The sequence below is a fragment of the Lucilia sericata genome, unplaced genomic scaffold (assembly GCF_015586225.1).
Source record: "Lucilia sericata isolate MDLA Ls3-8-SP2 unplaced genomic scaffold, ASM1558622v1 Contig000045F_arrow, whole genome shotgun sequence".
NCBI lineage: Eukaryota > Metazoa > Arthropoda > Insecta > Diptera > Calliphoridae > Lucilia > Lucilia sericata.
The window spans coordinates 880,860-897,423 of NW_023994083.1; the positions used below are offsets into that span (position 1 = coordinate 880,860).

Sequence of the window (16,564 nt, forward strand, 5' to 3'; positions counted from 1 at the left end):
ATACAAATATTTTGTCAATAAATCTCTTCATAACTTTATACTACTTAATGTACAAATCACAATGCAATACAAATTGTAAAACGAAACTCATGTGAGTGATGGTGGAAATCCTGAAAAATTAATATAGTATAATAAAAACTCTATTTAGGTTGTAAACCAGTGTAATATAGCATGAATTCTTTAACTTTAATATACATAATACGTACATTTTATTGAATACTATATTAGTTTTAAACAATAAAATCAATATTTTCTCTAATATTTAATTGGCATCCCTCCCAAGTCTTCCCCTTATCCCCTACTCCAGAACTTCAATGAGCACATTCAATGAATCCTATAACTTAACGAGTAACAATTAACTAAATAAATAAATAAATTTTTAAATAAAATACATTTTTACTTAAGTATGAATGGTAGCAATAAACAAGATCAAAATTAATAATATTATATTAGCTGCTAAACCGATTTAATAATTTTAAAAGAACAAATAACAAACAAACTACAATAATGTTTATATTTTAATGATCACATCAATGATTTTTGTATTTGCTTTCTTAGAAAAAATTTTTTGTTATTAAAAAAATGTTTTTGGTTTACTTTTCTTAAACAAAAAAGTGTCTGTTGCATCTGAACAATCATGAATATTGTGTCGTCATGTTATAGAAACAAATACTTGTAAACAACAAAATTAAAAAAATAATTATATAATAGACATATTTGCGAGTTAAACAAACAAAAAACACAAAAAGCAGGAATAAAAAATAAGAAAATTTTCATAGAGTATCAGATAGCGTTTAATTCATTAAATTGTATTAAAGAACATACAAATATTAAAAAAATGTCTTTCCTAAGACCCTTTATAATTGCTATAATCAAAACCTCCTTTAGACTTTAAACATTTTAAGCGAAATATTAAACAAAGCAATCGAATGGTGGCGTATGAGTAACGAAAAAGTAATTGGTATTCCTTACACTTACAGATGTCCTACCCTAAATTTCTCTGCCATTTTTACGTCTAAAAAATAAATATTAGAATTTGTTTTATAAATAAAGTATAAAGCACAAGGTATGAATCATATCAGAGAAATAAAATACATTATAAATCTTTACTTTTATAAACTAAATAAACTTTTTTCTCTCTTTAATACATAAATACATATATTTCTTATATAATTTATGGTCTCTTGACAGTTTAAGACCATTTCCGCGTTGATTCTGAAAACTAATATAACAAAAATATTTAATAATGAAACGATTAAATCGAATTTATATTTTTAATACTGAGCAATTCCATGAATTCAAATAAAACTTAATTGAATCAACAACTAATTTTAGTAAAAAAGTAGATAAAATTTATTTTTTTCATAAAAAAAGAATAAACAACTATTAAGACGATATAAGAGAAGAAAATTATACATATGTATGTACTTAGAGAGTGCTGGAGAAATACAAAAGCAATTCAATATTATACAAATAACTAAGATAATGAAAGACAAACTAAACAATACTTTAAATAAGAAAACATTAAATAATGTAAAATCAACAATTACTATAAATATATAAACTTCATAAGAAAAAAAATAAATAAAACTGAAATTTTATTATAAAAAACGTCTTTTTCATGCTTACTAAGATTTCAAATAATAATAATAATTATAGTTTTTATATTTATATTATTTTTTTTATATCTCCCAAATCAAAAAAAAATAAAACTATTTTTGGCGAATTTTTGACATACGTGTTATTGTATAAGGACTTTTGGTAATATGGAATTAAAACCGTGAAGCACCAACACCAATTTTTTAAATAAACCAACTTTTACCCCTTTTTACCTATCTCATCCCCTAAACGTTCCTTCCTAAGGGTTCTATACAGTGCCAAAGAAACCTAGTACCAAACATTCATGAATCATGATTCAAAAAGTTGTTTCGGAACTAGTATGCGATCCACCGAACTAGTGTGGTACTATGGTTGTCAATTATTCGTGTTTAAAATTATTCGAATAAAAATTTACTATATTTTTTCATTCGAGTAGTCGATCAAATTTTGAAAATTATTCAAATTTTATAACGAATGACTAATAGATTTATTTATTCGAATAATTTAATAAAATATTAATAGAAGTGAATAACACTATGCGAAAAAAATATATATCTACCGTTCTACTGAAAGGTGCTTCCGAATATTACAAGAATTAGTTCTTTAGATTTAGTATTTGTTTTACAAAATATAAAAGTGATTCTTTATTTAATACTATAATAAAATATTCGTAAAAAGGAACATTAAAATATTATTCGAATATTCGATTAATCGACAAAAATTGTTTGAATTATTCTATATTCTAAATTAAAATTTTTTATTCGTTCAAAAAAAAGTAATTTTTTTCCTCTATTAATCAAATAATTTTTATTCGAATGACAACCCTATGAAGTACCAATGTATAACATCGTCCAACAAAATGAGAAAAATTTCGTTAGACACGAACCGGATGATATACGTCTGCAACTATAAATTTAATGGAGAAAAACTGCGTTTCTAGTTTTTCATTTCGTGATCTTGTGTCCTTTTTAAAAGACTCTAAAGTTTTAAAAAGTAAATTTTTTAAAAAATATTTAAAATACTACTGATCAGTAGAAGTATTTTAAAATATTTTTTGAAAAATGTACATTTTAAAACTTTGAAATCCCTCAAAAAGGACACAGGATCACGAAATGAAAAACTTAAAACGCAGTTTTTCTCCATTAAATTTATAGTTTCAGACGTATGTATATTAATCCAGTTCGTGTCTAATTTTGAGTGTCGGACGGTGTAACTAGTGTCAAAGAACTAGTTCCTTGAATACTCTTTAGAAGTATTTTCGAACCACAACAGTGTTCCGAGGAACCTGTTCCAGAAGTAATGGCGACAATTTTATTGTTTAAGAATCTTAAGTGGTACTCTTTGCACTCGTTCTAGAACTAGTTTTTTTCCTCGAAGGTTTCAAATATAAATAATGTTATTAGTTCTTAAACATTGGAGAAAGCGTTTTCAGAAACTTTAGTAATCATTTATATGGGGTGGCAATAAATTATACTGAAATAAGTTTGATACTAGAATTAGATTTTTCGTTTTCAGTTTTTTGTCTAGTTCTCTTCGATAAATTGAAACAAACAAAAATAAAACAAACCAATTCTTTTTAATTTATGGACAAAAATTTATGTACTTTACTATTCTAATTTATTACGTACGAATGTATTTAATTTGTCTCTACAATTGTGTCATTATTTAATATTTTGTCGCTCATATGAATCATTATTGTATAAGTTAATACCGTTTGATTAATTGTCAAAAAGTTAAGTTTCGAGCGAAACTAATATTGAAAAAAAACTTTTAGATCAATAAAATTCCCAGCAAAAAATTGGTAATGACTTTCAATTGTGAATACTCACATACTAATTTATATAATATTTTTCAATGACTACTACATATCGTCCTTATTACATTAGTAGTCTAATAACGTCTTATTAATAATGTTTTATATTACTACTTTCCAGCAAAGCTATAAGTGAACGTGGTAAGTACTTGCCTCCAATGATATCACATTGTTAAAATAATGACTTAAAATGATACTTTGTAAGTACATTTTTGCATTTTAACCCCTTACTTGGTAACGAAAGCTTTTTTTGTGTTTATATGGGTTTAATAAAAATTTAAAATAAATAAAATTTGTTTTGATAAAAGTTTCAAAAAGAGGGTATATTTTTTCAGTGGACTCAATTTTTAATCGATCTGCTAGAATAACTTCTTGCATTTGAATAAATAAATTGAAAGATATTATTAGAAATGGAGTAATTTGGCAATATTCAATCAATTTCGTGCACTATTATAAAATATTTGAAGTTTCTATAAAAACACAAAGGAGTTGGGTTTTGGAATCACAGAATTGAACTCGTGGGTACAATAGGGCTATTATATATTTTTAATTAACTTATAAACACATAAAGCATTCAAAGAATAAACATTCCAAAAATCCCCAAAAAAATTATTAGTATTTGTAATTATATAACAAAAATATAGGTATAAATTTCAATACAAGAAGAAAAGCATTTATTACTCATTTTGTTCTGTCGGTATAACGAAAAAAAGGGTATAAAACATTTACGTTCATAAGTATAAATGTGTCTATAAAAAACTAATTCTTATCTTATTGGTGCTACCACAAAATAAGCTTCATACCGAAGCTTGTAGAAAAGATAAAAAAGTGAAGAAGATACTGATATTTGACGACCGAAAAAAACATGAAAATATAAATTATTATAAACACTACGCTTGGAATTTCAGTCATATTTTCACAAGCGAACTAAAACGTTGTAAAGCGCAGAAAGAAAGAATAAAAAGAAACTTCATATTCGAATAACGATTAAAAATTATTTACAAATAATTATAAAAAAATATAATTAAAATGTTTCAATCAAAAATGTTCGCCGTAGCCTTAATTGCAATTGTGAGTGTCTTAAGTGTTGAGGCTCAATCTAACACTGCCGCAACATGTCAAACAGTTAATGGCATGTCGAATGTTAATGCCACTTTGGTAAGTATATAATATAATATCAATTAACTCAGATAAGACTTACCAATCACATGATTTTAAAACTCAGTTTGCTGGTGACTGGTATGAAGAGATTCGTGCGCCCGCTAAAAATATTTCTTGCGTACATGTACACGTTGATGTTGTCGGTGGTCAAACTCTCAACATAAAAACAATGTATTCTGCCTCTCAAAATGGCTTGTTGATGGATAAAAATGACCAGGCCAACGTAAACATAAGTCAGATCAATGCCAACACTGGTTTCAATGTGAGCTACAGCAATACTAATGGTGCCAACATAACCTACAAAATTTTGAGTGCTAATTACACTTCAAATGTCGTTTTATGTGGCTTTACCAATGTTAGTGACCCTTCAACATCATTCGGTATAATTTTAACCCGCACACAAATTCCTAACGCCAACTGGTTATTGGAAGTTAAGAGTAATGCTTCTCAAATCCTTCCCGGCTTTAACGGCAGTTCCGTTGCCAATATTACACAATCCCAGTCGTAAGTAACATAAATAAACACAATTTAATTGAATTCATATTAATAAAAAATTAATTTTACAGTTGCCATGCTAGCTCTGCTTCTACTTCAGTTCCCGTTCTTGCAACATTATTTGCAGCCCTCTATGCTCTTCTCAAATTTGCTTATTAAATTAAGAAGAACTTAAATATTTGCTGTTATTTTAATTTATTATATTTCAATTTGTAACTTGCCAACAATATAAAAACTACTAATGGAATCTTTGAACGTTTATTTTAAATATTTCATAAAAAGCATTAAAAATAAAATTCATCATTAGTATTGGAATACATAGTATGTATTAGTTTTAATGTTATTTATTTGGGTACATCTCAAATCACTTATTGTGGTGATAATTTAATTTTTGCTAAATAAACTTTGCTCTTTCCCATTTCAAAAATTGCATTTCACGTCTATTACTCACACCTAGATATAACTAGTACATAATTAATTATTAAACTTTTTATGTTGTTTCTTTTTTAATTGTTTTGCTCCCAATTACCGATGAAATAAGCCAACATAGTACAAACTGATAAGATAAAAAAGTATTTGTTCTCAACAAAAAACTCCATTTCATACAAAAAGAAGAAAAAAACGATTACAACGAAATAAAGAAGACAAATAAACAATGCAAATATTGTGTGAATCATTTTTGTTTAGCAAAAACAAATTAATTGTGTTTTATTATTATTATTATTATTATTTTTTTTTTTTTTGATATTGATAAGAATGTAATAAAAGATAAATTTCATTTTTTATCGGGAAATACATATACATACATGTCTGTACATAAACATAATGACATTCCAGGTGTACTGCAACTATTCACTGACTGGCAATAAAATAAGACAAATTTTAAATATATCATTTGTTCGTTTTTAATAAATATCATTCAACTATAAAGATTATTGGCATTTGAAGAAATTTTTAAAGAATGTAAACGCATCTTTAATGGCACGTTCACACCTGAGTATCAAATATTTGTAGAAAATTACGTGATTCCTAAAAAATCGTTATTGATATTTCCTTGATATATATATTTTATACATGAATATAAAATATCTTTGAAGTTATCACTTCATAACTACTTTAAAATTAGTTTCGACATTATTTGTAATTACGGAAATCATGTAAGTTCAATAAAACATATACAAAAAATAATGTTTACGTCTTTTTCGTCAAATATTAGGTGTATGAAAGTATCTTAAGTTTATAATCACATCGAAATGAAAAAATTAAATGTTGCTCTATTTAATTGAGCTAGAGTGTACACATATTAATAGCATTCAATAAATTGTTTTTATCATGTGAGTGCTTAATGATTTAATTGAGAAGAACTGATTTATTGTTCAAATAAAAACAATTAAATAAGCACTACCTAACATATACATATATATTTATAATGTTATATGGGAAATTCTCTTTTTATTTTAGATTTTAGGGTTAAAATATTATTTTTTTTAAATAGCACATCACATTGTTTTTTTGTGAATAATTTTTAGCAAAAGCCACTTAAGTTATAGCTGTTTAAAATTAAATGTTAAAATTGCGTTCTAAGCCCACTAAAAATACAAATGAAATTAACTCAAATAGTTTAAAAATACATAAATAAATTATCTTTTATAGAGCGACTGAAAATTAACAACAGATTTAAAATAACATTTCTTCATATCGATTTTTTTTCTTTTTGAGATCTTAATGAAATTTTAAATAAAGTTTTATGTGTAGATGTAAAATGTAATTCCACTTGATATTTTATATTTTGTTCTTGGAAAAGACTTTTCAAAAGAATGACAGCAAAATGTTTTATCAGTTAATAATGCTTAAAAAATTGAAGGGAAATTATTTATTATCATTCATATTTATACATACACTAGCTATACCCAGTGTACTTTGCTACCCTAAAAACGATATACATAAATAAAAAACGCACTTTACGATTTTTAAATATTCTAGCTGTAATGGTTTCCCTATAAGTTTATTTTGGGCTTACTGCATATGGGAGATGCCAACAGAAAATTTTAATTATCTAATAGGTTTCCCCTTATGTCAGATTAATGTCAAAGTTCTTCGTGCAAAATTTGAGTATTCTAGTTCTAATAGTTTCCCATATATACGAATTTTATGCGAGGTAACCCGCCCCTGATTGTTAGTCCGCCAATTTGTTACCCAAATGTTAACATAGATGACAATGTTTTTCGTGCAAAATTTGAGGTATCTCATTCATATGAGAGGTTTCCAGACCATCTAATGAAAGTCCCCCTTTTTCCCCACGTATTTAATTGGTTGTCAAAGTTCTTCGTACAAAATTTGAAGATTCTAGCTCTAGTTGTTTCCCAGGTAAACGATTTGTTTATTTAATTCATATGCCTTTCCCCCACATAATCATATGGATGTCAAAGTTATCCATTCAAAATTTGCAGATTCTGAGATATGCAACTTTTAATTCATATTTTAGGCGTGACACCTCGCCCACTTAAAATATCGAAATAAAAATAGACAATACATAAAGGGAGGCATTATTAAAGTTTCAAGAAAATCGGTCCAGCATTTTAGTCGTCTATAGACTTCAAACAAACAAACCCACAAACAAATAAACACACATTCATTTTTATATAGCAAAAAAGCCTACACATTCATTTCTTATTACAATGAAAAAAGGAATTATAAATATTTATCAAATAATACAAGTTTGCACATTAGACTTGCCCTTAAAATAAAGTTGTATTTTATTTATTTGTAGAATTGGATTTCACAAGTTTGAAATAATTTCTTTTTAATATGTAAATGTAACTCATAATGAAACTTTTAATGAAGAAATTGTTCACACATTATGTTAGACAAAAATTAAAATAGTTTATTGCTTTGACCAACCAGTAAAAGTCTGAAGGTGGTCAGTAAATAACTTAATATAAACAACAGATTCGATTATTTGAAATGTTTATTTTAATATTTTTAATAAACCACTGATCTTTTCTAAGGACGGTCCATCGTTTTTTGCTCTTGGTGCTTTACAAGATCATTTTATTACACTTAAATGGACTTCAATTTTTAACTTATAAATTTTTAGATTTGAGGGTTCAGAAATCTTCGTAAGAAGGGCGTCATAAACTCAATTTTCACGTATATTCGATAAGTTAAAATTTAGTTTAAGTTTAGATGAGAAACATACTTTCATAAAACCTGATATGACAAATGAGCAGAAATGCTTGAAGATAAAAGAATTTCGAAAAAATTTTCCTAAAATTAGAAATAATTTTCAATGCATTGCAAAATGAACTAAGTTAATATCTCAGTCCGTATGGAAGATATGGCTATTTGAAGTAGCATTCTCTTATATTTTTATATCACAGTACAATCGTTAATATTTTTTTGCAAATTTTTTTTTCGACTGATTTGAAAACACAATTTTAATTATGTATTATTATTATGTATGAATTCTATATATGTATATTATATATTATAGTGAATGTGTTTAAATTGTTAAAAGTGTTAAAATGCTGCTGGGACCGCTATAAATGAAAAAATTGTATTTTACTTTCACATTATAATTTACTGGAAAAAATTTATAAAATGTTTGCATCATGTCTTTAGTTAAAAATATAAAAATAAAAGAAATTTAAATTTTGCCAAAAATTTTAAATTGTCATAAAAAGTTCGTACATACCAGTTTTTTAATGTGAATTTGACTCGGATGTGTTAACTATGAAATTAAACTTACGCGGTATTACAACTGCATTCGTAAATAACTGAATGGCACACTTAGAAATGTCACATTTTTAAAAAATGTACGCCTCTTCTTGGCAAGTTTGTAAAAGCTCTGTCCTGTCCTTAGATCTCTGGCATCAACAAAATATACCTTAAATTGCGTGAAATTACTACACCTATTAAATACATTGTGACTCTTGTTTATAAAGGAGGGCTCTGTAAGTTATCAACTGAGAGCACAGTTTTGAAATTATTGAAAAAACTCTGGTTTTAAAGCATTTTTTTAATTTTTAAAATATTAGATGATCATGAAGTTGACAGATAATAATACAATACATACATGTTTTCGTAAATTATACCAATGTGTCAAAACTTTTATTTATTTTAAAAAATTACAAAATACAAGGCAAATCATTTTCATCAATTCTGAAAAAAATTGATTTTGCTCATTTATATGTATGTATATGTGTTCACATACACATATTTATTTTTATTAGCACCGAAAACCAGACTTATTTACATATAAAAAATTTAATTGATTTACAAATAGTCTTAGGTTAGCATACATAGTGCAAAGTTTCGCAAATAAATAGTATAAACTGAAAACGTTTTTTGTTTTCAGTGTTAGAAGTCATGTGACCGACCCATACATCTTTTTGCATTAAGCCATTTCAATGTGTAAATATATCTTAATGAGTTTTTAATATCAAAATTGAGGTAACAACAAAAAAATCAATGAATAATACAAAATGTGAAATTATGTAGTTTCATTCACCAAATGTCATATCAAAATCAGTTTTATATCAGTTACCCACCGAATAAGTTAATGTCTAGAACATGTTAAAGTTATTGGTAATAATTGGATTGGAGTTTCTTGCAAATAATGCAGCTAAAGCACAAACTCAACCAACATTATGCTCAGACTCACCTAGCATGGCTTTTAATGTCACTCAGGTATGTCCAGCTGCATATAATTATTATTTAAATTTTTACATGTCCCGCTTCGCAGATAAGTGGAGTGTGGTGGGAAGTGGCTCGAAGACCAGCACTTGCCACACTGGCCTGTGTAAAAGTCAACTTTACAGAAATTCAACCGGAGAATGTCTTGCAAATAGCAACCACAAACGTGGTCTCAAACACTTATTTGTGGGTTAATCAAACCATGTATGCCAATGTATCGTTGGCAACCGAAAATAGTAACGGCTACAATATTTCATATATTGATGGTATTTCTACAACCAAATATACTGTCTATAAACTCTTGAACACTGATTACACTAGTTATGCCTTATTTTGCGGCTATACAAATGCTACCAATAACGCAACGTCCTTCGGCTTAATACTGACTCGTGAACGTTATCCAAATACAACACTACTCAATACTATAGAAGATCAAGCCTCTTCTTTATATTCGGATTTTTCCTTTGGCACCCTACCATTGGTCACTCAATCACCAACGTAAGTATTTCTCAATACAAAAATTTCTTGTTTCTGTTAAAACTACTTTTCACAGATGTTACGCTGCTGGAGCTGGCACTCAATACACAATATTTGCAACAATATTTTCATGTTTATATGCGATTTTGATTTCTGTCATCTGAAACTAATGATGAAAAATAATATTAAAGAAATATTAATAATAATATTTTGTTTTATTTTCAATAAAATTTAAAAAGAGCAAGAAAATAAAAATCTGTTTTATTCAAAGAGATAAAACTAGATATATGGAAGAGTTTGTAGTGGGTACTTAAATAGTTAAAAAAATCGAATTTCTAGTTCTGCCAGGTTTACAGTAAATGGTCGATACGTATTTCAGAGGATTTATTAACAAGACGCATCGTAAATGACGTCTGTACACGTCCACTACAAAATCCTTAAACATTTTTTGAGACTAGTCTGCAACGAATTCCTGCTTTAATAAAACATTTTATAGAATTAAGGATATTAATATGCAAAATCTTATCGGCTCTCTATTTTTTCAAACGTTTCTGAAATATTTAATTTTAAATAAGCCTTGTGCCACCGAACTCACTTCTTAATGTTTTTCCAAATTCTGATTTGTTGATGATATTGTATTTAAAATATTTAAACACTTTGATTGCAAAAAATCAAAATAAAATCAAACAATAAACATATGTACATATATTTTCATTTAATTATTGATACCGGTAATTCACCTAAGAATCAAAAAAATTCAAAAAAATTATCGGTACCAGAATGCATTAAATTTGAAAGGAGTGAGAAAGTATATTTTTGCAGACAAGTAAGAAATAAAACGTCCAGATCGAACTACTTCAGAATCAAATATAAGTACAAAATTTCTAAGCTGCAAAATGTCGTTTTGGCAATCAATTAATTTTTAACAACTTTTAAAATTAGAACTTTATTATTATAATTAATGGGTTATTTTATAAATCAATTCCCTCACTTAATTTTTTTTTTTATAAATTGATTTGGTAAAAAAAAAAAAAAAAATTATATGTAGTATTAAAAACAAGGTGTTGTGTTTTTTTAATAAATTGGTTAATTAATCTCCAAATATGAGATAACAAATGTCTGACATTTTGTAGTTTCATTCGTCGAAAAACAGTTTGAGAAATTCAGTTCTACCTTCTAATATTGCCTGCGTAAAAGTTAATTTTACTGAGATTCAACCAGAGAACATATTGCAAATAGCTACGACGTATGCAGTTTCAGGCATTTATTTGTGGGAAAATCGCACCATGTATGCCAATGTATCTTTATCAAATTCAGATAAGATTGGCTATAACATTTCATATACAGATGGATATTTCATATACAGATGGATCAAAAACAACAGAAAATACCGTCTATAAACTATTAAATACTGATTACAATAATTATGCTTTAGTTTGCGGATTCACAAATGCCACTAACACATCAATGTCGTTTGGTATAATACTGACACGTGAACGCTATCCAAACTTGACTCAAGTCATTGACCTAGAGGACAGTGCCTCCCTTCTATATTCGGATTTTGAATTTGGCACTATGCCACTAGTTACACAATCACCAAAGTAAGTAAATTTAAAAAAAGATATATATTTTTCAAAAAATTTATTTATTTTTATTTTTTAAGATGTTATACGGCTGGTGTTACACCTCAATACTCTGTATTCTCAACAATAGTTGCATTTTTATATTCAACTTTGGTACAGATCGTAATGTAATTAAGTAGTAGTCTTAATGTGTAAAAATTAATGGAACGTGATATGTACGTATGTAGTTTTCCAGGTTGTGACTCACTCTTATTATTAAAAGGTGATAAGAGAGTATTAATAAAAACTGAAACGGCCTTATGCATAGTAAAAAACTAACTGCTGACTAACAAGCTGCCAACTTTCCCTTATGGGAATTTACACACAAAAAAAGTTAGCAGCTCGGTTTTCATTATTCATAAGGCCGTATATGTTTTCATTAATTTTATTTTTAGACATACATTCATGTTGTTGAGGTTGTTTTTACTTCAAAATTTCAAATTAAATTTTTTTCAATTTAGTTAGCATTGAATTTGTGAAACGGGACATCGGTGTCCCAAGTTTTTTTTTAATTTTTCTCGATTTAGAGCATAATTTTGAGTTATAATAAGTTACGTTTCCAATGAAAAATAAGTTATTTTTTAGAATTTGATGTCACTACATGCTATAAAGGATACTTTTCCATTTTTCATCAAAAATGATCAATATACATTCGTCAAAATAAAGTGTGTGATGAAGTCATAGGTATCCATAAAAAGTCCAGCGGTATAGAATATTCAAAATTTCATAATAAACTTGTTTAAATTTTAAATATTATATTTTTATTTATTGAGTTGCTTTAGCTTTTTGGAAATATTATATGAGAAATTTTTAGGCAAATTGTTACTTTTTTCAAATTTTCAAAATGAAATTTCTTAGGGGAAACTTGTTTATGAAAAATGTTTGCATCATGTAGGCCAATATAATTGGAATATTGTTCTCGAAAGTTTTTGAAGATCTTTTTTTAAATTTTCATTATATAGTATACAGTTTTGAATTGTGCGGTTGAAAAATAAAAAAGTAAATTTTGAAACGAAAAATAATAAATCAGTAAAAAAATGTACAAGAAAAAATAGAAAAATTCAAAAGAATACGAATTAAAAGGATAAGATTCCATATAAAGGAAGTATAGAAAAATAAAATGAAAAATAATGATATTTTAAAAAGAGAATATGTGAAAGTTTAATATAAAAAAAACGTATAACTATTAAATAAAGTATAAACATTCAAATTAATAAATGAAATTAAAAGCAAAATAATATTAAACACGTTTAAGCCTTAAACTATGCACAAGATACTTGTTTATCTTTAAAAAAAATATCAGTGTATTTTGTTGTTGTTAACTGTTGAAGAAAAAAACGTTATGTCTTTCTTTATGATTAGGAATTTGTTAAAAATTTGTTAACTATTCTTTTTTCCTTTTTAAAATCCATTAATCCACATTGAAAAGTAAGTTGTTGTTGATTACACTGTGTGCAATTTTTTAAGTCAAGTAAATATATGCATATACGAACACCACTATGTGATAAAATACCAAAGTCATGCACTTTTTTATTTGACAACAAAGATTTGGTGCCTCGGTGTCATTTTTAAAAAAATTATAATTTTATCAGGCTCATATTTTGCAATCCGTTCGGTATTTTGATTTATTCTTTGAGGCAAAGTTGTAGTTCTTATCATAAAGAACAAAAATTCTGAACATATAAAATTATAAAAACTTCATCTTAATTTTTTTATTTCAGGTAGAAAGTTTTACATTGTGAAATTTATTAGCGACTCATGTACGTATACGTGTTAATGATTTATTTATTTTACAAATATTATGTATACGCCTAATTTAAATATGCACTTGAAATATTTTTTTTTGCGTAAAAAATCGATTTTTTGAAGTTTTTTGATTTTATATGTTCACAATTTTCTTTATGTTCATTATGACAAGAGCTACAACCTTGCCTCCGAGAGTAAATCAAAATTCCGAACGGTTTGCAAGATATGAGCCTGAGAAAATTATCACTTTTTTGCAAAAATGACATCGAGACTCCAAAAATTTGGGGGTAAATAAAAAAGAGCATGGCTTTGTGAAAAATTGGAGACACGGGTCTTTTTTTATCGTTTTTCACTTAGTGGTGCCCTATATGGTTATATTTTTTTGTGTTATTCTTTCAATCATTAATTTTTAACAGTTATTTCAAACCCGTTTTAATGTGATGTCTGAGTTATAATGCTTCCAGTCGTTTAAAATTTATTAGTTTTTCCTATATTAATAAAATAAAAAAATAGTTTGAAAACTTCTTAAAATGCCTGTCACACATTAAAGATAAAAATATATAGTTTTGTCTTTAAAACTAGCACTAGTTCTCAAGATATAGTTGTTGTTTGCACGTTTTTTTTTTTTTTTTTTTCTTTTTTACTAAAAACTCATATGTACAAGGAAAGGTGTGATTATATATATATTTTTTAGTTTATTATGTTGTAATCATCATCCTTATCTTCTATGTATGAGTATATAGCATCTTTTGTATACATACACTCCTCGAAACTTGAAATGCACATGTAATAAAACATTCTAAGCCTAATGTTTTCGAAACTAGTATAGATAGATACTAATTTTTAACCGAAGTTAAAAAAAAAAAAAAGTGCGCTACATGAATAGAAAAGCCTCCAAAAACATGCTTATTAAAACGAATATTTTAAATTAAATTTTTCATAATATGAATCGTCTAGAATTTTTAACCGGTTAAGTGAAAACATCGAAAATGATTTGTCGAATAAACAGATTAAATTAAAAACTCAAATAACCAAATACCCTAATGTATATCATAATCTGATGTGTGTTGTAACATTGATACACATATAGAAAAATAGAATAAAGTATGCCATAATGCAAATTTAATTCACACGTAACTGTTACCTTATTTCCACGATGAGGGTGTTGAGATTGTTTTTTGTCGTCTTACTATTTTATTTCCTTTCACATGACAATGTTGTTGTTGGAATGTAGTTGAACTTTTACTTGTACTTTCATTGGAAGATAAATGTGTTATTGTGTATGTACTTCAAAAGCCTCTGCATGTCTTTGGTGAAATAGCCCACACATACATACATACTAACACATTACACCATAAATGTGTTTTAGTGCATGTACATTAGAGGAGCCAAAAAATATAAATTTGACTTGGATGGGTCTCATTTTGTTCATTAGTGTCTAAAACTAATTGGTGAAAAATTTTAACCAAAAAAGATAACGGGAACCGATTGAAATATGTAAAATTTTGTAGCCGATAGGACTTTTTTGTTTTATACAAAAATTGTGCAATTAAAATTATATTATCATAACATTTTCACCAAATCTTATCTTCAAGCAAAATGGACTATCCAAGGATAGAAAAAATCATGGACAAGTGACGTAAACAAAAATATCTACACTGAAAATAAATCATTCTTATCTTTACAAAAAGAATCTTAATTACTTTTTTCGTAATATTTACGATAATTTCATGTAGAATACGAAATATTATTTTATTAAACCCTTTTCTAATTTCACAAAAGTACGAAGACCTTTTGTAACATATTTTTTTGTATATATTAAGAAACTTTGTTTTATTTTGCAAAATAAAATTTCGTATATATTATTATATACATGTGTTAGGCATGGATTATTTTCAGAGTACAAAAAAAAATTAAAATAGTCATTAAATAATCGTTTTTGCTACATATATATTTGTGCTTGTTTGTCACTCGATATTAATATTTTATACTTTGAAAAGAGAATTTTATATATAAGATTTGATCGAAATGTTAAGAAAATAGAATGGCATAATTTTTAAAGAAATTATAAAAAGTCATATTGTTTACAATTTTATACATACTTTTTAATAAATTTCCGGCACTGGTTGTCATTATCGGATTTGTAACTTACACATGTAAGTTACAGACACTAATAAATAATATAAGATCCATTCAAACAAAAATTACATTCTGAGTCCCTCTAATCTACATATTTGTATGTACAATATACATACATATGTAAAGTAAATGTTCGCTAGCGTGTACGCTTGTTTCATTGCAGCTGTTATTCAGCATGCCACATTAATTTTAAATATCTTTTCGCATGTTCGCCTTATTTAAAACTCTTTCCATTTAGTTTTCATTTTAAAAATTTTTGCGAGCAAAAATAGAGAAATACTCAAGCAAAAATGTAAAAAATTAATTCCGTTAAAATAAAACCTATGAAATGTACAGTTCCATTTTAAAATGGACTCAAGGCCTTCTAGTGAAAGTAAATGCAGCTGCGTAAAGGTTACAAACACCTTAATAAAATCGATAAATGGCAATAAATTAATTATTTTTTAACTGAAATAAAATGAAAAAAATTAATTAATTCCGCAATGTTTAAATTCTATATTAATATATGTAACTAAATTTAATAATTTAAAGTTCTCTTTCTAGCTTGCTACATATTTGTAGGGAAAGTATTTGAAATCGATATTGAACAAATCAGTAAGTATGAGTGAATACATTTTTCGGAAAAGAAAATATGTTTTAGGTAAGTTTATATCCAAATACAAAATGTCTAATATGTGTTCATTTTGTATTTGGCACTACGCTCTTTCCTCGTATCTTTTTCAAAGCATACAAATTTTTATTTCAGTTTTCTGTTATAATGATTTAAAATTTTGATCACGTATTTATGACCATAGTGATGTTGCTGTTGATACTGTTG

General features: G+C 26.6%; 4 protein-coding genes across 4 annotated transcripts in view; 3 read left to right on the plus strand and 1 right to left on the minus strand.

The window, feature by feature from the left end:
* LOC119615002 (putative odorant receptor 85e) overlaps window positions 1-16,564 on the minus strand; it is a 206,978-nt gene that overhangs the window by 9,080 nt on the left and 181,334 nt on the right. The window lies entirely within an intron of this gene.
* Window positions 4,212-5,392, plus strand: LOC119615031. Its single transcript, XM_037971116.1, has 3 exons — window positions 4,212-4,570; window positions 4,638-5,077; window positions 5,140-5,392. The coding sequence occupies exons 1-3, from the start codon at window positions 4,442-4,444 to the stop codon at window positions 5,225-5,227; spliced, it is 657 nt and encodes a 218-aa protein (XP_037827044.1). The 5' UTR covers window positions 4,212-4,441; the 3' UTR covers window positions 5,228-5,392.
* Window positions 9,595-10,446, plus strand: LOC119615041. Its single transcript, XM_037971128.1, has 3 exons — window positions 9,595-9,757; window positions 9,813-10,261; window positions 10,317-10,446. Exons 1-3 carry the CDS (start codon window positions 9,641-9,643, stop codon window positions 10,402-10,404), a joined length of 654 nt encoding a protein of 217 aa, XP_037827056.1. The 5' UTR covers window positions 9,595-9,640; the 3' UTR covers window positions 10,405-10,446.
* On the plus strand, window positions 11,423-12,178 carry LOC119615051. The gene is made up of 2 exons (XM_037971136.1): window positions 11,423-11,841; window positions 11,904-12,178. Exons 1-2 carry the CDS (start codon window positions 11,489-11,491, stop codon window positions 11,992-11,994), a joined length of 444 nt encoding a protein of 147 aa, XP_037827064.1. The 5' UTR covers window positions 11,423-11,488; the 3' UTR covers window positions 11,995-12,178.